Below are 23,380 nucleotides of genomic sequence, written 5' to 3'. Positions count from 1 at the left end.
GGTAAACTACCTGTTTGCTTCTAGATGGCACCAGAGCGCCCTCTTGTGGTGAAATATAGTACCTGTGTAGTCACAATTTCTTTAAAAAAAAAAAAAACAAAAAAAAGTGACTTTCTGCTTCTCACATTAAAAACTGGACTGACCTGTACCTACTCTGAGAATCAACCCAACTATGTACCAAGATAGTTAAGATCTGGCAAGTTGTGGTGGTGATAAAAGGTAATTTAAGAATGATTTGTCACAGAACCATCCAAAGAGGTCATCCACATACCTAGGAAACAGCAAAATACATCAAAGCTGCTCTCTGGATTTGATACTCTGGATAGTTTCTGTTCATCCTCTGGTTAAAAAAAAATATTTTGAAGTTCAAATATATACGGTTTTTCCTTTTTCAGTCTGACATCAACAATTATCTTTGCTGCACCCAACTGTTTTCACTTTTTTCTTAATATCCTTTTGTTTCCTCATACAAACCATTCTCTGAAAATCTGTTTTGGTTGTTCTTTTACACTCTTATAAGCAGTGATAAATCATTCCCAAAGTGGGTTTTCATATAAAGGATAGAAATGTGATTCTGGTCACTTTAGGTTATTTTTACAAATTTCAATTTGATATTCTATGGCCTTGCCAGAGTAGAAGACACCTGCATTCATCAGTTTCTGTGGAGGCAGAACTTTCTGGTTCTGCTGATTAATAATAATGTAGAATGCTTCTTTAGGTGGCAGAGTAGCAAAGCTGATTTATCCTTAATGATCCTATTGAGTGTTGTCTGTGAGAAAGAGAGAAGAATCACTATTTGAACGAGACCCCAACATGCTCCCAAATCCTAAATCAACAACCCTATCTGGGGGTTCAGAGGAAAGGTCTTCCAAGGGTAGTCTCACTTAGCTGGCTGATCACCAGCATCCAAGTCTCTTGGGTGTTTGTTAAAAATGTAGATTATTCGGGGCGCCTGGGTGGCTCAGTCGGTTAAGTGGCCGACTTCGGCTCAGGTCATGATCTCGCGGTCCGTGAGCTTGAGCCCCGTGTCAGGCTCTGTGCTGCCAGCTCAGAGCCTGGAGCCAGTTTCAGATTCTGTGTCTCCCTCTCTCTGACCCTCCCCCGTTCATGCTCTGTCTCTCTCTGTCTCAAAAATAAATAAACGTTAAAAAAAATAAATAAAAATAAAAAAAATTTTTTTAAAAAATGTAGATTATTCTTCGGACCTACGCAAGACTTACCACATCTCTGTGGAGTATGGCAATGAATCTGCATTCTTATTAAATTCCCCAAGTAACAACCATTACGGATCTAATCAATTTCACTATTAGGTAAACTGTCAGGAAATCTGTTTGTGTTTGCTCACTACTGCTTCATTTTAAACTTTCTTCTTCTTGCATTATCTTGACCATTCTTGGTGCGAAGTACGTTGTCGTTTCTCATCAGTTTCACTTTCTTCTCTAGCTAACCATCCCACGAGCTATCCCCTACTGCCGATCAGTTCCATGGCGTTACCTTGTTCCCTTTTTCTCCAAGTCACGGGGCCCGGATGAAAATCTGTCCTAAGGGTGAATCTGCTGGTAAATAAAATAGTTCTGGTGGGTTATATTTTCTAAAAAGGCCAGAATTACATTCATATTAATCTAAAGCTATCTAGGCTAGAAAAATAAAGACCCTAAACAAGTTTACTTTACTGAAACGGTTAAACTTCAATTTACAGAAAACTAAGTTACCATAGTTTTCAATGTACTTCCTCTAGAACATAATATTGTTACAGATCTTCTAGTAGAAACCATCTTTTACTGATGCTAATAGATAAAAACAACCATTTTTTTTTCCTACAGAGCACGGCTTTCATTATAGGCTATTCTATAATATGTGTATGTATGGTTTTTAACCTAGTGCATTTGCTATTTCTTTAAAAAAGGGGGGCGGGGAGGGTGCCTAAAGAGAATAAAGGAGAATAACCTCATATCTAGATCAATTTCTTGTTATCTTATTTCCAACATTTGGGACTATTTAATTTTGAAGTGAGAACAAAGGAAAGTTTACATTTGCTGAGTATTTGTGATGCACAAAGTATTACTTGAAAGGTATTACTTGGTATGTCCTTATTTAAAAAGCTGCATGGGAGTCTGATCCATCCAGACCACATGGTGTCTGCCTAAGAACAACTTCAGCAGGTAGGAAAACCTTCCAGGTTGAATTACCTGAGCTGCTGAAATTAGCATACAACAGCTAGACACATCATGACCTGTCACCAACGAAAATGTCTGGGCTCCCAAGTTCCTGCCAAACACCAGCGCAGTTTACTATCTCATGAACTACACTTAATTGCCTTTTCTATATTGTGACCTTTTGGGGTGAAGGTGAAGGTGAAGGAATATGTCTGGCTCACTCCTACAGGACCCAGCAGAGGGCAGGAGGCATGATATGGACAAAAGAGCCCAGCAGTCAGAAGTCTTCAAGACTTCTTCAAGAGCTCAAGTTCTGACTCCAACTCAAAATCTGTGAGATCTAAGAAACCACTACAATGCTTTGCCCCTAAGCCTCCAAAGGTAGAATGGGGACCACCAGTCCTTCCAGCACAAACAACACAGGGAAGGGGTGAGGCAACAAGTGTTGAGAGCACCGGCGGAATGGTCTCTGACAGACACCCAACAAATGTCTAATGAATGTCAAAGTTATCTGAGCTCTGTCTCAGAGAACCAGCAGCCTCTGAAGCAAACAGGGCAAAACAGTAGGAAGAGTCCCTTCCCAGAAACAATGGCTGCCATCACAGGTGTAAAAACTTCAATGCAGACTGAAGCTCAGAGACCCACACTGCTTTAACATTATGCTACGTACACAAACTCTACTCACCCCACCACACACACGCGCGCGCGCGCGCACACACACTTCCTTCCTTCTATCTTCGGGACTCCACAATGTCACAAATCTCGAAATTCTCAGATTAAACACGGGTGAAAAGAAGCTACAGGCACTCATCTAGGATGGTGAGTACGTGCATCTAATAAGCTCTCTCCCCAGCCACCAAAGCACTCCGTGTGCAGGGGGGGATCTATTTCAGTCAGCATAGCGGCCCTATGAGGTGGGCACTCAGGTTGTCCCCAGTCTATGAAGGAGGGACCGGGGTGTGGAGATACAGGGCTCATCAGTAGCAGAGGTGGGCCTGGGCTCCTCAGCTACACTCTCAGCCACTCTGCATCCCTGACAGAAATTATAGTGAAAGTTCCCAAGTTCCAAATGTACGCTGGGATTTTAAACTTGAAATAATCCCTACCTACATGGGTCAAAACATGTTACAGTCCAAGTAAAACCTTAAAGTCATCACGTAGGCCTACCAATCTTTTACTGTAATTGTCAAAACACATCCCCGACCCCAGATTATGCCCATTGTACAGATACTAAGACTCGAAACGACGCTTGCAACAGAAGGCAGAGAACCAGAATTTTCTGATATCAAAACCAAAAATTTTCAGCTGCCTCTTATCCAAAGGAAAATTGAAAATAAAATCTGCATTCTGAACGTGTGTTAAATTTAGAATTCTGACAGATAACTTGGCAGTTCGTGTCGAAACTTTAAATATACATACCTATGACCTGTGAACCCCAGTCCCAAGGTCTTGCATATGGAAATACTAATACAAGTAAACAAAGGTATTAGAAGGATGTTTACTGCAGCAGTGTTTGTTAAGAGCAAAAGCAAAAAATAACCTGTATAGTCATCCAGTCAGCTATATTATGGCACAAATACATGATGGAAAACCATGCAGCCAGTTAAGAGAAACTGAGGTAGCTCTAGACAGATGGACCTGTGGCTCTTCTGGATGTTACCAGTAAGCAAAAAAGCAAGTGACAGAATATATGCGGTCTGATCCTACTTTTATTTAAAAATAAAGTGTTGGCATGTGTGTGATATACACGTTGTGGAAATCTAGTAAAAGGCCTGGAAGAATACACAAAAACTTCCTTAAGAAGAAATGTGAGAGGCAGGAAGGGTCATCTCTCATTGTTTACTTTACAAAAGTCTGAATTTGAAGTTAATTTCTCTTGAAATAACAGTATAAATTTTTGAAGTAGAAAGTATTTGGAAGGTTAATTTCTAGAAGGAATAGAATAGGTTAGAAATGCCCTTACAACAGAAACTTCTCTCTCCCATGTGCAAGCCTGGGAGTGCACAGGAAGGCTCGCACTGCCACAAAACCCGCTTCTAAAAGTTCCTTCAGGATGTGAAACTAAGTCACACCATTTCAGAGATTTTTAAAACTAACACTGCCTCTTTTCAGACCATGTCATCAATGACATATATGTCAAAATGAAGCCTTTTATCACAAATCTTAAAAAGGAAACCTGTGGGGGCTCCTGGGTGGCTCAGTTGGTTGAGCGGCTGACTTCGGCTCAGGTCATGATCTCGCGGTCCGTGAGTTCGAGCCCCGCGTCGAGCTCTGTGCTGACAGCTCAGAGCCTGGAGCCTGTTTCGGATTCTGTGTCTCCTTCTCTCTCTCTGACCCTCCCCCGTTCATGCTCTGTCTCTCTCTGTCTCCAAAATAAATAAACGTTAAAAAAAAAAAAAAAAAAAAAAAAAAAGGAAACCTGTAAAACAAGGACTTACACAACACAAATGACCGAAACTGCACAGTTTTGCTATACTTTATTCAAAGTTGGCCCTTCTCTTAATTTGAGCGAACTCAAAGTCTAGTGTCCAAATGTAAATATCCGTCATACGTTGAAAAATAATCTTTACATTTGTGCTGGGACCCAGATTTGGCACACTTAAATCATACCCGAGTCAGACACAAATGGTCGACACTCCATACATAACAAAACCCTGCAAGTGGGACAGCAAGTTAGCTACAATATCATTTATCAAACTCGCAAACTCAACTGTCACCTTCCAAAGTTACACACACCACAATGCACCTTTGCACAGGTCATTTTATTCTCTCCTGTGGGTGTCAACAGTGCTCACAGATTGTAATTTGAAACATTCAGAAAGCACATACCTGAATATTGTCACATTTCTTTACATCATGATTCAGTCACTATTAAACAGTTATGTCTACTAAATACAGTGAACAAAATGGTATAAACATTTACCACTCCCTTGTAAACAAGGTTTTTGTGCACAACAGTAACAAATGGAATTAATGCATACCACAATGAGGAAAGACCTTGTCTTTAAATAAACTATTCTGTTTATAAATAAACTCTGATTTTTTTTTTTTAGTACACATTTACAGACCTGATCAATAAAAAGAAATAAGACATCTATTTTCCTTGAACAAGAAAATACTGAGAAATGGACCACTACAGAAGAACTCACCTAGGAGAGGGGGTCAGAAGCAAGCAAAGGACAATAGAGAGTTAAAAGTACTGTCATACTGTAACCTATTTCTGTTAGAATACACCAACACAGGGACAGGATTGTCTGGGAAGGAGCTCTTTTTTACTTGAATTCCAGCAAGTTGCAATCAATCTTGTAGTACACATAGGGGTAGTATTCCTGCTGACTCAGGTTTAAGCCTGGAATATCCATAGGAGCCTATGGAAAAAATCAGAATTATTCAATGAAATACTTACAGAAATCAAAAAAAGAACAAACTAAGTATTACCATTCACCTTCCTATTGACCACCTACTGTGGGCTAAGTTTGTATGTTTACCCTAATTTAATCTGAGTTAGGCATTGTTACTCCTATTTTGCCAATGAGGAAACACAGTAAGTAGTAAAGCCAGATTTAAGCACTGACTCCAAAGCCTGTAGGTGTTTAACCATAATCCTACCAATGCATAAAATTTAAAAAAATTTTTAAATCTCAGGTTTGGGATATTGGGTTTATGGGACATATGGCTTATAAAATGTTGAACAGAAGTAAACCAAGCATAATTTTAATGATATCACTTACTATTTTAAATGTTTTAAAAATGTTTTTATTTATTTTTGAAGGAGAGAGAGACAGAACATGAGCGGGGGAAGACCAGAGAGAGAGAGAGAGAGAGAGAGAGAGAAGAGAGAGAGGAGAGAGAGGAGAGAGAGAGAGAGAGAGAGAATATGCAAAGCAGGCTCCAGGCTCTGAGCTGTCAGCACAGAGCCCTCCTTATGCGGGGCTCAAACTCACGAACTGTGAGATCATGACCTGAGCCAAAGTCAGTCGCTTAACTGACTGAGCCACCCAGGCGCCCCTGATATCACTTACTATTTATGCATGTTTTAAGAATACACTGGTAGGAAATTATGTATCAAATAGTTGGACATCATTTTTTATTGATAATGTAGGAAGTAATTTCCTTCATTTTCTTCTATCAAGAAAAACTGACTTTCCATGGGTTCTAACTAATGCAAATGTGAGTGACATACTACCATCCTTAAAACGAAAAGAAAATCAAGGTATTTGAAATAAAAAAATATGAAATAAAAGCCCACTACAATTTTTAAACAAACGGCAATACCAAAAACACACGTATGTTGTTTATATCCTCTGTTTAAAAGAAGATATAAAGACACCCGTTTAGAAAACTGACAGTTCCCTTTAAAATGCTCCTCTACTGACTTTGCTACTTCTACCAAATACAGTTAAAATAACTACTTATTTTCTTCTTCTCTGCCATTTATTAACTTTTGTAAACAAGTGTATCACTGGTTGCTTCTTTATTTCCACAGCTATGAACATCTGATCTATAGCAAGATAATGACTGGCTTAGAAGCAAAGCACTGCTCTAACTAGTATAAAACAGTAAACAATGTAAATTACTTGCTATGTTTAGCTAACAAATTAATGGAGAATCTCAAAGCAATTAAAAAAGATAGATTAAATAATAGGATATTTACTATCCCTTTTCTATCTCCTTCCAATAATTTTTTCTGAAATTAATTCCAGTTCCTACTCTAATAAAATACCGAATAAGTACTTACATCAATAATAGCTGCCGCACTGCTGTCTAGATGTTTATACAATTCATATAATACTTCTCTTAGTTTCTTCATTGTTTTCTTATTGGGCTGAAGGAGCATTGCTTGGAAGTTCACGGGCAAGCCATACCTTATCAGGAAGCAAACGTGTAGTGTGTAACACAAGTAAACATATAAACAGACTTTTGTTTCAAAGCAAATATTCTCATACTCTTCTTTAATCACAGTTAATAGAGACAGGGTACCTCATTTTAATGATCACCTTTGCAAGTTCAGCTAATTATACAAAGAAACTCAAATCTTCTCTGGTCCTCACTGTCCACTAGAAATCTTTCCTTAAAATGAGAGCCAATTGTCTACTAGGAATTATTTTTAATTACTCTTCAGTTTCTAAGGTAATCTATGAATCTATGAATCCCAGCAAATAGCAATAATATGTACACTTAGTAGACACCTTCATAATAATAAACATAATTACTCACATCTTGAAAAACCAATGAAATTTACAAAGAGTGAGCATGGTTACAGGCAAGCATTTTGAACTATTTCTAATATAAGCAAAATGTACAGAGGATCACAAGATGATTGAGATTTTTAAGTGTCTCAAAATAAAACATTTTAGGTTAATATGAAACAATGATTTCAAATAAGTCACCAATACACTGTGTACTAAACTACCTATAAAACATACAAAACATCTTCTTTTAAGCAAACATTGGCTAAATAGTGTATAATTTACTTTTAGCTTAACTACACAAGAAAAGAATCAGGGAGTACAGCAGCATGGATCACTTTTTCTAATCCTGGTATTAAGGACAAGACTAACATGCACGTGTGATACTGCCGATCTCTCCCTCATAGCTGTCCCTTCGGTTTCTCGGCTGCAATTTCCCATCACTGGACTGTGTGTTATAACAAAGAGGCCAATGTAAAGGGACCTATGACCCCTTCAATTTCAAGTTTCTTAATTAACTTTCTTTACCTTAAGACAGACTCAACAAAAACTCTCAACGCTTTCACATGAATCCACGCAATAAACGCCTCACTGAAATTTACTTTCAGCCACCGTACAAGTGGTCCCTATAAAAAGGAAAAAAAATTACCACAAATTTAGTATAGAAATGGCAATTAAAAATAGACAAATCAAATATTTTTATTTTATTTTTTTAAACATTTTTTTAATGTTTATTCTTTGAGAGAGAGAGAGCACACGAGGAGAGGGGCGGAAGACAGAGACATAGAATCTGAAGAAGACTCCAGGCTCTGAGCTGTCAGCACAGAGCCCGACATGGGGCTCAACCTCACGAACTAGGAGATCATGACCTGAGCTGAAGTCAGACGCTTAACCAACTGAGCCACCCAGGCGCCCAACAAATCAAATATTTTTAAAGGAGTGACTATCTAGTAAGAATCTACAAGAAAATCAAATCACATTATAATTCGTTTTTAAAAATGTTTCATTATTCTCATTATCTTGGATGCTTCATCTTCAATAAAATTAAAGGGTTAGTCACTACTCTATTACCTCAGTAGACACTAAAATTCACAGAACCTACTCACTACACAGGAAAAGACATACATTTTAATGAAAGTAATTTAAACTGATACAGAATACAGATGTGCCCTATGCTTGAAAACCAAAATACAAAAACCTGGATGTATTATGCAATACATTTCAGACATTTAAAATAGAATTCAATTTACAAACAACTTCTCAGGAACAAGGATAAAAAGTTATGCAATAAGTCTTTTTTTTTTTTTTAAATGTTTGTTTATTTTTGAGAGGGTGTGCAGAGAGGGAGACAGATGATCTGAAGTGGGCTCTGTGCTGACAACAGAGAGCCCAAGCCGGGGATGAATTCATGAACCGTGAGACCATGACCTGAGCTAAAGTCAGATGCTTAACCGAGTGAGCCACCAGGCGCCCTGCAATAAATCATTTAATACCTATCCCTAGGTCTTAATTTTTTCTTTTGTAAAATCAGGGATATTCATCTAGATCTCTTAAACCTCTGCACATTCCAAACTTTTAAAGATTCGATTACATTAAGTTCTTTTTGAACTTAAAGTATTCAGTATGATTTCCAGTATTAAATAAAAATACTTCTTCAAAGAAACAGCTTTCAAATAACTCAATACTGCCTCTCAATACTTAAAAGACATACATGATAAGTTCAGCTAAGTTATTTAGACAACATATTAGGCTCATTCAATGTACCAACCAATTAATTTAAGGAAAAAGGATCATAAGACAAAGTGAAAAATCTTTGGTTAAAATATCTGTTCTTTAAAAGGGTTTTGGTCCTTCCTAACAAGTTGGTTTTACTGGGCATTACTTGGTTAGGGTTAGTTTTATCCCAAATGAGATGATATGGTTTATAAAGTACCTAGGAATAATTTCCAATGGGATTTGCTTTTATTTCTTTTTCCATTTCAAGAGAAATCCATTTTCAGTCATTCTTCCCCTCCCAGACAAGCTTTTTGTCTTCACAATAATCCAGCACTTCAAAGATGGCAAGGAAGTTGACACCATCTTCCGTTTTCACAATTTTATCCCCCTTCCCCATTTTGCCCAGAACATACTAGAACTCTCCAGTGGTTTAAATACCAATTGCTTCAGTATAAGATTGCAGCATTAAAAAAATTTGCCTCAAGTGAAAATTCTTACTGAAAAAGAAAGAATACTATTTAATTAAAATAATCGCTCGTAGGGATTTAGATGGAATAATTAAAGGTATGATTTCAAGATAACTATTCACAGATCGAAGTCTGTTTAGAGATAATAACCAGAGGCGCCTGGGTGGCTCAGTGGTTAAGCATATGACTCTTGATTTTAACTCAGGTCATGCTCTCACAGTTCATGAGTTTGAGCCCTGTGTCGGGCAATGCACTGACAGCGTGGAGTCTGCTTGGGAGTCAGTCTCTCTTTCTCTGTCTCTCTATAAATAAATAAACTTAAAAAAAAAAAAAAAACTATTAAAATAGAAAAAATAACTAAAACCAAGTGTCTGAAAAGTAAAATCAGAGTTTTCTTTTAAATAAAAAGAAGAAAGCAGTGCTGCCCTCTTCTTTTGCTTAACACTGATAATATTGAATATTAACAACACATACAAACTGCTTTTTCTTGTCAGTAGAAAGCCTGTTCATTTCTTCTTTATCTGCTTTCATCTCCTCTTCATTATACTGGAAGTCACGAACGATGAATCTAAATTTTGGGGAGCGGGGAGAAAACCAAAATTGTCCACTCTGTGTATATAGGTAATCAACAAATTAAAAATCAAAAAATAATAATCTTACTTGTTTTCCCTGGCTTTGTGTCTGAAGTCATCAACTGCCTTCCTAAACAAGGTGACATTGCAAAGGTAACTGTCTTGGTCCTCTGAGAGTACACTATGGGGGAAAAAAGTCCATTTAAAGTTTGATATTTATTCCTCTCTTTCACACTGAGGGCAGACTTCACAAACAGGAGGAGGAGGAACAGTAAAGGGCAGCAGCCCTTCTTCCCAAACCACCTCAATGCTAACCATCTGTGTTTACGATTTTTTATTTACAATGCCTTCACAGCCCTATGTTACATTTACCTCTCTCTAACCCAACAAAATCCAACATTAACTCAAGTGAAGTGTCCAAACTCTAAGGACCATGCTTTTCAATCTGTAACAGTGCCAGGCTGGCTGAGGCAAAACCAGGAGCCAGTTTATTTCCAGAGTTTCCCTGCTTTCTTGCTAATAAGTACCTTCTTCTCTTCTGGAAAACAAATCCTCTCTCTCTCCAGCCCAACCCAGCCCACTGAGGCCTGGCCCACCCTCTCTGCATTGCCAGTACCTGCTACCACAGATCTTTCCTTTGTCTCCCTCCACATCTTAACTCAAAAACTGACAAATGCAATGGTCTAAACAACTTCTGACGCATCTCAGATTTTTTTTTATGCATCTCAGGGCTTCCTTCTAGGCTCCAGAAGATCCCAGCAGCAAGATCAGAACTTCCTCCAGTCACAGTTCCCATGGACATCACTGGAATGACTTTTCTAGACACGATGGGGAAATTTTAACTACCATATACATCTGAAATGCCTGGGGGAAAGACCCACTGATAGAAAGGCAAACTCCACAGTTCATGTATACTATGATCCTGATTTGGCTTTCAAAACTTACCTACAGCTACTTATGTACAGAATCCCATGTATGAGGTCTATGAAGCTATACACTGAATTGTTCCAACAGTGATGATGGTGGGGCAAGAGAATCACTTGGTGGTGGGTGGCGGGTCGGGGGGGGGGGGTCTCTTCTCCTTTCTATCTTTCCTGTATCGGGTTTTTTTTTAATTTGTTTAGTTTTTATTTATAACATGGTACTTCTAAAATCAGAAAAAAATGTTTTATAAACCTGAGGGAGTGCTTGTGGAATTCAAAGATATTTTACTAAATATGGGTGGGGGGGGGGAAAGTTTAGTTTTTCCAGGAAGTCTAAGAACTGCCTGATTGGCAGTTAATTCAGGAGGCAACTACAATGCTTTAATGCAGAATGGCTAGAAGAACTGAAGCCACTGATTCTCAGTCTTCCTCTCCAGCAATAGGCCCAGCAGATGCCTCTGGGAGGAATGGCCACTGTCATCACTGACACAGAAACGCAGCTACTGCGGACTTAGAACATTTAAACTTCCTTTTAAAAGGTGCCCTCTCTGGCTGGCTCAGTCGGCAGAGCGTGTGACTCTTGATCTTGGGGTTGTGAGATTCGGCCCCACATTGGATGCAGAGATTACTTTAAAATAAAATTAAAAAAAAAAAAATTTTTTTTTTTTTTAAATGAAAGGTGCCCTCTCAAAACGATTACCCTTAGTTCCTGCTCCCAGTGACTATCAAATCCAAAGCAAGGCAGCTACCAAGTGGACAGAACTTAATAAAAAACCTTTAATGATCTTCTGGTCTACCAGGCTTGACTCTAATATGCACACTGTGATCAAAAGAAATCCAAATCCAACCTGACAGGCTACTACAGACCCCTAACAATATCCCACCACTGTCACAGTAATCTTTTAAATTCATACGGTACTCTGCTGTTTTAAAGACCGTTTCAAAAGCGCCTGATGTCTGACATGCTCTGAGACCATGAGCAGGGTGTCTATTACGCAGGCTCCTCTGTCACGTAGAGACCTAGGTCACGGCGAAGTTGTTTGGTGTATTTAAAATCCTTATGATGAAGGGAGCCACGATAAAAATTCAGTCTTATTTTAGGACTAAATCCTGCTGTGCTACCTTATTAAGAAAAAAATAAATAGAAACCATTTATTTGCTTTTCCTTCCTATCCCCAGGAAAGAGATTTCTTAAAATCTTATAAAAAAAACCAACCACGTGTCCTTGGTACAATGGACTTTCAATCATTTAACATGTACTCAGCCTCAAAAACAAAACAAAAACCACACACACCACCACCACCACAAAAGCACGTACTGCGTCTCTCTATAAACGTGCACAGCTCTTGCTACATATTAGGAATAAAACTAGGGGGTGCCTGTGTGGCTCAGTCAGTTAAGTGTCCAACTCTTGATTTCGGCGCAGGTCAGGATCTCATGGTTTCAAGCCCCGTATCAGCCTGTGCACTGACAGTGTGGAGCCTGCTTGGGATTCTCTCTCTTTCCCTCTCTCTCTGTCACCTCCCTCACTTGTGCTTTCTCTCTCAAAACTAAACTTAAAAAAAAAAAAAAGGAACAAAACTAAGACAAAGTGGTTCTCTGACCTCAAGACACGGGTCTAATAAAGGAAACAGAAAGAAACAAATAACACGATACAGAGTTGTCAGTGCATCAGAAGATATATGTGACATACAGGGGCAAAAAGGGAATTAATAACTTTATCTCAGGGGCACCTGGGTGGCTCGGTCAGTCAAGCGTCCCACTTCAGCTCAGCTGGGGATTGCACAGTTCATGAGTTCAAGCTCCACGTCGGGCTCTGTGCCGACAGCGTGGAGCCCGGAGCCTGTTTCGGATTCTGTCTCCCCCTCTCTCTGTCCCTCTCCCACTCATTCTCTCCCTCTCCCTCTCCCACTCTCTCAGATAAATAAACATTAAAAAAATAATTTCAAAAACCAACTTTACCTCAGAGAACATTAAAGAGTTTCACAAAAGCAGTGATGCCAAGTGGAAGTCTGAAAGACAGGCAAAGAAGAGAACACGCCAGTAGAAGCCCATATGCAAACGCATATAGGTGTGGAATAGCATGGTGCATTTGGGGAACTGCCAGAAAGAAGTGTAGCTGGAACACAGGGTACGAAGGGTGTGTGTGTGTGTGTGTGTGTGTGTGTGTACACACACGTGCCAGTAACAGACTGGTACACCACAAAAATGAAAATGGCAGCAATGCAGGAGACTGATGAGAAGAAGAAAATATTGGAGATAAGGAGCCCAGATAATGGCAATTACAATAGGCCAGGCAAGAGATGGGAGTCTAAACTAAAGCAGTATTAGTAGCTGAGGGAGTGAGGGGCGGGGGAGGAGGGGAAGAGGGGGAGGAACAGCTTTAAGTGGGTGGACCTGTATGAATTGTTGGTATCTGACCACTTTTGACCTACAAAATAGCAATTTCATATGGTTCAACCAAATGCTACGGATGGTAGAAATAACACAGCTGGTTAAATTGGGGTGGGCCGGGGGTGGGGGAGGGAGAGGGAAGAGTTCAAAATGAAGGACTCCCATGTTCTGGTTTGGTAACTAGGCAGATCTTGCTCCCACACACACAAGGGAGATGGGCGACTGAGGCTGAGGTTGGGGGGACAATGTCCTATTGTAGTTACCGACGTACAGACATGTGCAGTGCCCGAGAAATCCAGGCGTGTAAGTCTGAAACTATGGGGATCACCAGGCCACAGATGGAGATTTCAGGGTCCCAAAGCCGCAGGCAGAGGCCAGAGCCCTGGGGGGGGTTGAAAAGGCGCTGACAGGGGCGCCTGGGTGGCGCAGTCGGTTAAGTGTCCGACTTCAGCCAGGTCACGATCTCGCGGTCCGTGAGTTCGAGCCCCGCGTCAGGCTCTGGGCTGATGGCTCGGAGCCTGGAGCCTGTTTCCGATTCTGTGTCTCCCTCTCTCTCTGCCCCTCCCCCGTTCATGCTCTGTCTCTCTCTGTCCCAAAAATAAAAATAAATAAATAAATAAAAAAATAAAAAAAAGAAAAGGCGCTGACAGAAGAACAGGTTGTCCCACTAAGACAGAAGAGTCCAAGTCCACTAGCCAATACTCAGGGCTACCACATTCTGTCTCACTCATGCAATTCAGGCATAGAAGCCAGGAGGCTGCATTACAGGCTAATGAGGGGAGGAAGTCACAGGAAGTCACAGGGTCCAGAGACAATGGTGCACGCAGGACAACAGTTAAAGTGATGACTTCAGAGTCCAGGTTCAGCAGGAGAAGCAGCATGACTGGAGGAAATCAACAATGTCAAGGTAAAGGGGTGGACTGGAGATGTGGACAAGGTCAAAGAGCAGGTTCTGTCACAGTGAAAAAAAAAAAAAAAAAAAAACAGAAAGAAGGCTCTGGGTCAAGAGCTGGATTACAGGTTTAAGCCTTTCTAAAAGTAAAGCCTTTCTAGAAGTCAGGGATGTGGCAAGGGAAGAGCATGCAAAACTCAAGTGGACTTGGAGATCTGTGAGTGGCAGGGAACAGGGAGCTGACAAGCCAGAAGCTGGAGGGATTTCAAACCAAGCCAAAACAAGCAGTGACCTTAAGTGATATATGAGACCAAGGTATAGAAACAAAATGAAAACCAGAGGGAGAGGAAAGAGGTAAGAAAGTACCATCTTTTCATGATTAAACATGGATGTAAACACTTCCCAGATGTGATGCTGGCTAGGAACTGGCCAGGAACAGCCTAAAAAGGAGCTCAGTTTGGCTTAACTCAGCTTGCCTAAGTTCTACTAGATTCAAATAAATGACCCAAACACACTCCCTTCTTTTAGTTCTATTACATAGAAGTAGCAGCACTATCTTCACACAGATGTAACCAGGCCTGAAGGAAACGTCAACATTTTCCAGGTGTTTCACGGCACTTTCAGTAACCCATGTGAGTGGCCGTGCTTCTGGAGCTCACTGAACTCTGCCTGCCACTTCTGATTTCTTAGTTCACTCCTAAGACTCAGACCTGCCATCTTCTCTGTCCCCTAAACAATCTTCCCACGTCACTGCAGGGGCATCTCTCCTGCTTTTCTTCATAAAAGTTATCTTCGCAAGCCCAGCTATACAACCCAAAGGAAACTTCTCTGCACAAGTTTTTTCTAGGCTTTCCTAGCTACGTTCCTCTAGCCCCTTGAACACCAATCTCAGTGAAGAACCAATGCATTTGTGGTACTGCTTCCAAAAACACAGAAAAGGCAAAGCTAACTAGCAATTGGACCTGGTCAGACTATCTTCACAAGCAGAAGTACGTGAAAAAGAAAAGTGGTAACCCTAAGTACCACTTAGGTGGTGAAAAACACCTCTCTTTGAGCAGGCTTTCCAACAAGAAGCAGAACTGCAGTCAGCCTCCACTTCTTTGGCCGTAACTTTGCATGGCATTTACACGCATCCCTACACTTATCTACACAACAGTGGCATGGCTCAAAGTCTGCAATAATTTTAAGAGTTAAGTAGAAAATTTTGCAGACAGCAAGATTCTAAGGGTTTTTTAAGTGACATTGTTTCCTTCAGGTTTGAAGACAGTATTTTTCAATCCATTCTCCTACCTCACAATTCCACTCTCCTCTTCACTGCTCCCAAGTAAGGACTTACGTACCAAGAAGCGACAAGTGAATGCATTACTACTCACAAATGACTTAAAAATAAAGCACTTAGAAAAATTACTAGCACACAGCAGCTACTCAAAAATGTTAGTTACTATGATCAGCAAAAAAAAAAACCAGCATCAAGTCCTAGAGTTCTTTCCTGAACAATGGACAAAATTCCAGACTAACCCACTACAGCCTGTCTGTCCCCCATGAGTGAATCGTGCTATTCACGGTGCCGGCTGAGATGCTGCTGTTCTTGCGGACTAAATTTAAAAAGCTAAGCCTCACGGCAATGGTTCCAAATGTCTTTTGAACTGAGAAAAAGGTAGAACAGATGTTTCCACCGACTGGTGGTCAGGGAGTACTCATCTGTCATTCAGAAGACAGGTGTTGTCTACACTAAACCATTCCCACCTGGCATTTTTTCCTCTAAACTACTAAATTAATCTTCAAAAGATACAACTCTCTGAAGTAATATTTTTAGAGTCCTTCTTTCAGAGTAAATTGGAAACGTGTCTCCACACCACTCCTCTGGACCTTAGGCCTGGCATATATACAACTTGCATTCCATATGCACTGGGTCCGTAGTCCCCTCCTTCCCCTGCCTCTTGGACACCAAGTCAACCTCTTTGGCTTTAATGGCCTACAGAGTACAAAGGTATATGCAGTTGTTATTTGTCCTTCAGTGGAAAACTAATATGAAGACACCACCTTGGTCTTCAGTTTGCCATGCGAAGGGCTGGTGTGTGAACAGAAGGTATTCCCCGAAATGGGGAAAAAAAAACATTTGTGATGAGCAGGGGTTTGTGGTTTAGTTCTCAAAAAATCAACATTCATGAAACTTCGATAATCATATGACCTCATGTTTTGTATACCTTATCAAGCCTTAAAACAACCTCATAACGTGTACTGGGAAGGTGCTATGCTCTTTTTACAAAGAAAATGAGGCCCGGAGAAATTAAGACTCACCCCAGGTCACACAGCAAGTTGGTAGCAGAACCAGCAATAGAACTCAAATCCCTGGGTCCAGTACTCTTTCTATTATACTAAGGTACCTCCCATATAAAAACTGGAAAAGCAAATACTTCATGGGCCCAATCTCACTAATACCACTTCTTTACTATCTGCTATACCTTCCTCTCACCACATGTTGCCACCTCTTGAGGGGTATCCACACAAAAGAATCCTTGGGCGATGCATATATACTGTATTTAATACTTCCTCGGAGAACATCTCACGTGGAATGATAGAACACAGGAAAAAAATGACAAGGTAGCATCAACAGTACGAGCCCTAATGTTAAAAAACCTGACTTTTAGTCCTAACTTTGTCACCGGACACTAATACAGCCAAATGCAGCCATATGCCTTAGATAACTATTTAACTCTTCTTGCATTTTTACTTCTTTATCCACAAGAGCGATAACTGCTCCAACCAGTTCACAGAATTGTTGTAAATATCAAATTAGATAATGTATATTAATCTATAAATTTAAAATGCAAAATTTTTAATGGAAAATACAGATTACACAGTCTCTATGCTCAGTGGAAAGTGATGGTGAGTATTTACAGAACAACATGGTACTCTAGCAGCCATTTTGGTACATTTCCTTTGCAAGAGAAATGAATGGCAGACACATAGTAGGTATACAATAAATACCGGACAAAACATTTTCAGAAGGTGGCACAGCACAGCAGAAAAAGTACCACACCAGTGACCCAGGTTCTAATTCTAGCCCTACCATTAATGACATGTGCGACTCTGGGCAAATCACTTCACCTCTGTGGCCTCAAACTTCTACACCTATAAACATGAGTGAGTCGATCATATTGTACAAAATCCCCTCAGGTCTATGATCGTGATAACTAGAGTTGGCGTAACTTATTTATGAGGTGAAAAAGATGGTTCTGAAACCATAAACTTAACACAAAGAAAAGGTAAAAAGATATTTCCTAACCCAACATCCCAACTATAAAAGGAATTCTAGAAAAGCAACAGGTTTTACAAAGACTACTACTTACTTGCTAGACCTTGGAACTACCATTTCAGCTAGTGTTTCATACTGCTTAATCCAGTCGTTGTGGTTTAACCTGCAAAAAAGGTACAGTAAGGAGCGGAAAAGAAAAACAAGTCTTACCTCCTGCCATGCTGAGACAGAAAAAAATATGGGACAAACAGGAAATTCAACTAAAGTATACTTCAAATCTATGTCACACACAAAATTCAAGTTTCCTACTGAGAATGAATTTCAAATACAGTGAGCAGTGAAGCAAGAAATACAGTTCACCACTCTCTTACATCCAGTAACTATTGCAAAAGAGGCACATCCTAGAACTAAGTTTGGAAAGGTAGTAAAGCAAAGTATACATTCTAAATTACCTTCAAACTTCAGAGTCAATAATGCATTACCTCATTAAAAATAAATAAATTCAAAGGCCATACTGAAATCACTATCATTTCTGTTCACTGGCCATTATGAAGGGCTGGATCAAACTATTTACCAAAAGCACAAAGTACCAGGAAGTATTGAGTAAATTAAGTGACAGTAAACCATGCTCCACAGAACATTGTGCAACAACTTTCTCTACAGACCAACGGATTTTGGGGGTGTGGGGAGAGAAGGTTATGTTTGCAATATAAAGAACTACAGGATTTATAGGTCAGGATAGTGACTAATTCATCATGGAAGGTGCCCCAGGTCCTAGGTTTCAATAATAGCGAAGCGAAAACTATAAAAACGTCTGATTTTAAACACAAATTTTCAATAAAAACAGAGACAAATCTTTTATCTGCACAAAGGTTATTTTCCTACATGCATAAAAACATAGACACACAGAAATTTATTATAAAAAATCAGTGCTCTATAGTATTCTGAAGTTAGGGGAGAAAAGCAGAAGTCAGATGATAGTGTAGCCACAGTAAATTCAACGGAGGTGCTTTCCCATCCTTTCCAGGAGGCATCATTTTCTAATACTCCCCATTTCGTAACCAGATAAAAAAAATGGAGAGCACAGCAAAGGAAGAATTCGTACACCGATACTGTGAAGAATCCCCAACTTTTCCACCTCAGTTTGGATCCTCCAAAGATTCCCTGATAGCAAGACTTCAGTTCAAGTCAGAAGTGAAATCATTAAGTGTTTCTCTCTCATAGACACACATGCACACAGAGTTCTAATTCTTCCTATGAGTATCGAAAGGCCTCATTTTATTAACAATGATCAAATGTTAATTAACACAGAAGACCTAATCTAAAGATTTCAAAGGGTTATCTAACCCAGCAAACTATGCCGAGAGCCTGAAACTGTTTTTGTAAACAAAGTTTTACTGAAACAGAGCCACATCCATTCTGTAGGTACAGTGTATGGCTGCTTTCAGCTACAACCACGAAGTCGACATGGCAAAGGTGAGTAGCTGTAACACAGACCCTATGGCTGGCAAAGTGTAAAATATGAACTATATGACCCTTCACAGAAAAAATTTGCCAACCCCAGATCTAATCTATCCTTTGCTTCTTAAAGGGCTTAATTCATCCTAACCAATCATAAAGATTTTTCACAAGGGCCACCTGGCTGGCTCAGTTGGTTAGGCGTCCAACTCTTGATTTCAGCTGAGGTCACGATCTCACAGATTTGTAAGTCTGAGCCCCACATTGGGCTCTTCAAGCTCTGTACTTTCTCTCCCCGTCTTTGCCTCTCCTCCTCTCTCTCTCTCTCTCAAAATAAATAAATAAACTTAAAAAAAAAAAAAGATTTTTCAGAAAAACAAAAGCTTCCTACTATAGAAAAATCTAATATCTATATTTTTTTAAAAATCTAATAATTTAGCATTATTTAATTTTTAAATAAGCCAACTCTACTAAGCTGCTAAATTTGATTTGGAATCTCAATTTATAATTGATGTCTCCATTGTCAGATTATGAACTAAATTCTACTTACGTGCCACCTGAGTACATGTTAGTTGATGGAATGAATGACAACGTAATAATATTCCCTTTACAATTGAGTTCTATGGAAAACTTCAAATTACAGTATCAGACACTAACATTTTTTTAATATTTTAACAAGCAAAAGTAATTAAAAGACCTACTTGGGAACCACGACCAGTAATGTGACGAGATACTCTGAATCAAGAACAAAGTCATCCTTCTTCACAATTTCTGCTAAACTTCTAGTTAGCAAACTTCCTCTGAGGAGTAAGAAGAAAATAATCAGGCTGATCATGCCTCCATAACATAAGAAGTATCAGGCTAATTACATTCACATCTACTATATGTACACCTGAAGAGACTGATTAGTCTTAGGTAACGTTTCTACTTTGTAAGAAGACTAAATTTAGCTGAGTATTTCCCACCCTCACTATCAAAGAAATGCTACCATTTATCAATATTTGCCTCTAGTATCTCCCCTTGTGTTTGCTTTAATTATTATAATTCAACTCTTCTCCTGATTACATATCTAGTACCTTGACTGGGCAAGTGTTATTCATTGTATGCCAATTAAAACCTATTTCATCATAATTACAAAATTACATCATCTAAGGACAATCTCTGATCTTCCTCCCTCTCCCCAGGTATCATCTGATCCTAGGCAATTTTGGTTAGTTAACCCAATAATCAAATCAGTCTTCATTTGGTCTCCCAGTACATTTCATAATGAAAGTGACTTGCCCTGTTTGTACCACTGATAGTATCCAACCAACTTTCCCTCTGGAATATGAATGTGTAACTTGAATAGTTAAACATTTAAAGCTACACTTGCAGTGGTCATACTACAATGAGATCAAGAAAACAAACGTGTCCTACTTTTGGAAAATCTAACATGTAAAAAAGCTAAACTTGGAAAACAGATAAACAGACAAATTACATTCTTTGATAGACTTATTCTTTGATAAAATTCAAATAGAATTCTTTGATAGAATTCTTTTAAGCAGCAGGTGATTGCTATGCAATTAAACTATGATTCAATTTGAAACAATTTTAGGCAATCTTTCAGTGAAAACACGAATGGATCAAGGGACAAATTAGGACCCAACTCACAAGTTTTATAAAACAAGAATAAATCAGCTTCATCTGTTTTGACTAGTCTGAATTAATAAATTTTTCTCCGTGAAGTGAAAAAACACCATTTTAATTATAGAAATAGAATAAACTGGAATTCACTAAACCCCAACAATAGCTCATTCAGCACTTGCCCAACTCTTAATATTCACATATGCTTACGCATTCTTCCGTTCCAAATTCTGAAGATTCCCTTTCAAGTTATTATATGCGGATGCTCTAGATTTCAGGTCATTGTCAATCTGAGTCACTCCCTTTAAAAATGAAAAAGAAAAATAAGCAAAATTTTTCTAACAGAAATAAAGTAGCTGTACCTGAACACTTTAAAAAACAAATACCACTAGTTGCTGATGTAACAACTATTATTTTAAAAGGACAACTTTTTTTTTTTTAACGTTTATTTAAATTTTCGTATATAGTGCAATATTGGTTTCAGGAATAGAATTGAGTGATTCATCACTTACGTACAACACCCAGTGCTGATCACAACAAGGGCCCTCCTTAACACCCATTAGCCATCTAGCCCATCTCCCACCCACCTCCCTCCATCAACCCTCAGTTTGTTCTCTATTGTCAAGAGTCTCTTGTGGTTTGTCTCCCTCTCCTTTTTTCCCCCTTCCCGTATGTTCATCTGTTTTGTTTCTTAAATTCCACATGATTGAAATTATATGGTTTGGTCTTTGATTAACCTATTTTGCTTAGCATAATACATCCTAGCTCCATCCACATTGTTGCAAATGGCAAGATTTCATTCTTTTTGATGTAAAAGCACAATTTAAAAGATGATTAAAAAAATAACTTCCTTCATTTTTAATAACCCTGGTAATTTCCATATGAATCTTTTCTACTAAAGATAATGTTTTAGTCCACATATATTTTAATTACTGTTATGATACTACATCTTAAACCATAAATGGAATCTAAGCCACTGGGTACAGAGATTATTAATTAAAAAGCTTTAAATTCACAAGGCTGAAGGATTAATTTCCAAAAGTAATGAAGCTACACAGAGTTTTATTGTTCATAATGCCACTGTTCTTACATAGAATATTTTTTCAATTAAATTAAAATTGTGGTTAGATGTATTTATAAATGTTACAGAAGCTGATTTTTCAAAAAGAGTCCTGAAACTACTAACAATGTAGGGAGAACATACAAATCAGCAGATTTAACATTTGAAGAATGAGTTTCAATTCAGCTCTACCATTATCAGTTGTGTGGCAATACGGTAAGTCAATTCACCTCTCTGAGCCTATTTCCTCATCTATAATAGTATCAGAAAATGATGATTAAATCCTTGATAACTGGACCAAAATAAGGAGACTTCAATCATAGTAAGAGCACCACTTTATATTATCAAACTACTCATTTTCATTATATTATAATGATTACCTCAGCTTTAAAATCCTTGATAATCTACTCATTTATATTTAACTATACAGCACTTACTCAAAGTCACTGAAAGCTAGGAAAAGGAAAGTCTGTCCAAGTAATTTAAACTCCACTTTTCATCTCAGTCAGGTCAGAATGTTGACAAACAGTTAATAGATCCTTGTCTATCTGCCTCGTTTGGAGTTTCAGGTAAGACTTTTATATTTTCTCTCAAGTTCAATGACTGTAATATAAAAGGAACTCTTAACTCGGTGAGTTCATGGATGAGCTTCAGGATCTGCGTACTCATTGAAACCGTACATAAAATCATGTGTACATGAATATAGGCATTTTTCTGTGTCGAGGGTCAATACTGAACGTCTGAAGGTGTCAGAAAACCCATAAAGTTTAACGTCTGAAGCAGTACTGTATGTAAACATGCCAAAGTAATCATTATCACTAGCTGAATGACTCCTAAATCTTTAATAGATTCCAATTTCCTGTTCTACATAATCTCAGTTAACCCTTAAAATTTGTATCAGTAATAATTACAGGATTTTAAAGTTTTTTTTCCTTACTTAAACACTGTTGATGTAATATTTAAGTTAACCACTTAAGTAAGTAAACTACACAACTTGGATAATGTACACTGGAAAGTATAACACTTTTTAACATCTTTCTTTTTCGGTAAAGTTGTAGTAATGGTACCTCCTATTTCTATCAGTCACATATAATTTAGTTGCTTTCTCAAAACCTAAACAGTATTTCACAGCTAAATACTTATAAAATCAATAAAGCCACTACGAATCAGTGTGTCCTACCTGTGTCATTTTTTATCTTACCTTGGCAATTATTTCAGAAATATTTTTCAGGGACTGCTTGATTGGGTATTTAGCCATGTCCCACTGAAACCTTGTTATATAAGTAACCAAGTCAACTGAAATAGGGAAATAAATTAATTACTGAGAAGCAATAGAACGTTCATAGTTTGCTACACAGTAATAAATTTTAATGCTGAAATTTGCATCGAGAAAATCAGTAAAAACGTCATCACTGCTGGAGAGTCCGGATTTTTAAAATGTGGAACTATATTCAGTAATGGATTAATCAACATTTTTACTTTGTCATCTGACTGGATCTCTTCTTACTCAGAATTTTATATTTATAAATGCTCCTTCTAACGTGATGACTTAATAAATGGAATATGCACATACCCATGATATACCTCATATGTAGGAGAAACAGACACAAAGATTAAGAAACTACTCCTCAATAAGTAGAATTTGATGCAGGTATGTTCTTTCTTTGCCAG

General features: G+C 38.5%; 1 protein-coding gene and 2 long non-coding RNA genes across 7 annotated transcripts in view; all 3 read right to left on the bottom strand.

The window, feature by feature from the left end:
- Window positions 1-86: 86 nt before the first annotated feature.
- On the bottom strand, window positions 87-4,480 carry LOC131494401 (uncharacterized). 4 transcript variants are annotated; one of them, XR_009253383.1, is made up of 3 exons: window positions 4,333-4,480; window positions 1,495-1,556; window positions 87-769 (listed from the first exon to the last, which is right to left on the bottom strand). It is a non-coding gene; the product is annotated as an uncharacterized LOC131494401 (long non-coding RNA). The 4 variants fall into 4 exon arrangements; XR_009253384.1 differs by having other exon boundaries at window positions 1,495-1,553; XR_009253381.1 differs by having other exon boundaries at window positions 87-1,556.
- Window positions 4,481-4,616: 136 nt separating this feature from the next.
- ATP6V1C1 (ATPase H+ transporting V1 subunit C1) overlaps window positions 4,617-23,380 on the bottom strand; it is a 48,324-nt gene continuing 29,560 nt past the window's right edge. For both annotated transcript variants that reach the window (XM_058698739.1, XM_058698741.1), the window contains 9 exons: window positions 22,911-23,005; window positions 20,860-20,951; window positions 19,728-19,826; window positions 17,663-17,731; window positions 10,189-10,281; window positions 10,003-10,096; window positions 7,874-7,971; window positions 6,895-7,021; window positions 4,617-5,524 (listed from right to left, as the gene is read on the bottom strand). In XM_058698739.1, coding sequence (XP_058554722.1) covers window positions 5,429-5,524; window positions 6,895-7,021; window positions 7,874-7,971; window positions 10,003-10,096; window positions 10,189-10,281; window positions 17,663-17,731; window positions 19,728-19,826; window positions 20,860-20,951; window positions 22,911-23,005 — 863 coding nt within the window. In that variant the 3' untranslated portion in view covers window positions 4,617-5,428. The remainder of the gene's footprint in view (window positions 5,525-6,894; window positions 7,022-7,873; window positions 7,972-10,002; window positions 10,097-10,188; window positions 10,282-17,662; window positions 17,732-19,727; window positions 19,827-20,859; window positions 20,952-22,910; window positions 23,006-23,380) is intronic.
- On the bottom strand, window positions 11,206-17,656 carry LOC131494403 (uncharacterized). The gene is made up of 2 exons (XR_009253386.1): window positions 14,074-17,656; window positions 11,206-13,833 (listed from the first exon to the last, which is right to left on the bottom strand). It is a non-coding gene; the product is annotated as an uncharacterized LOC131494403 (long non-coding RNA).

Source organism: Neofelis nebulosa, chromosome 14 (assembly GCF_028018385.1).
Source record: "Neofelis nebulosa isolate mNeoNeb1 chromosome 14, mNeoNeb1.pri, whole genome shotgun sequence".
In the NCBI taxonomy this organism is placed as follows: Eukaryota; Metazoa; Chordata; class Mammalia; order Carnivora; family Felidae; genus Neofelis; species Neofelis nebulosa.
The sequence above is the reverse complement of the archived record's forward strand: the minus strand, read 5'-3'. Positions and strand labels throughout refer to the sequence as shown.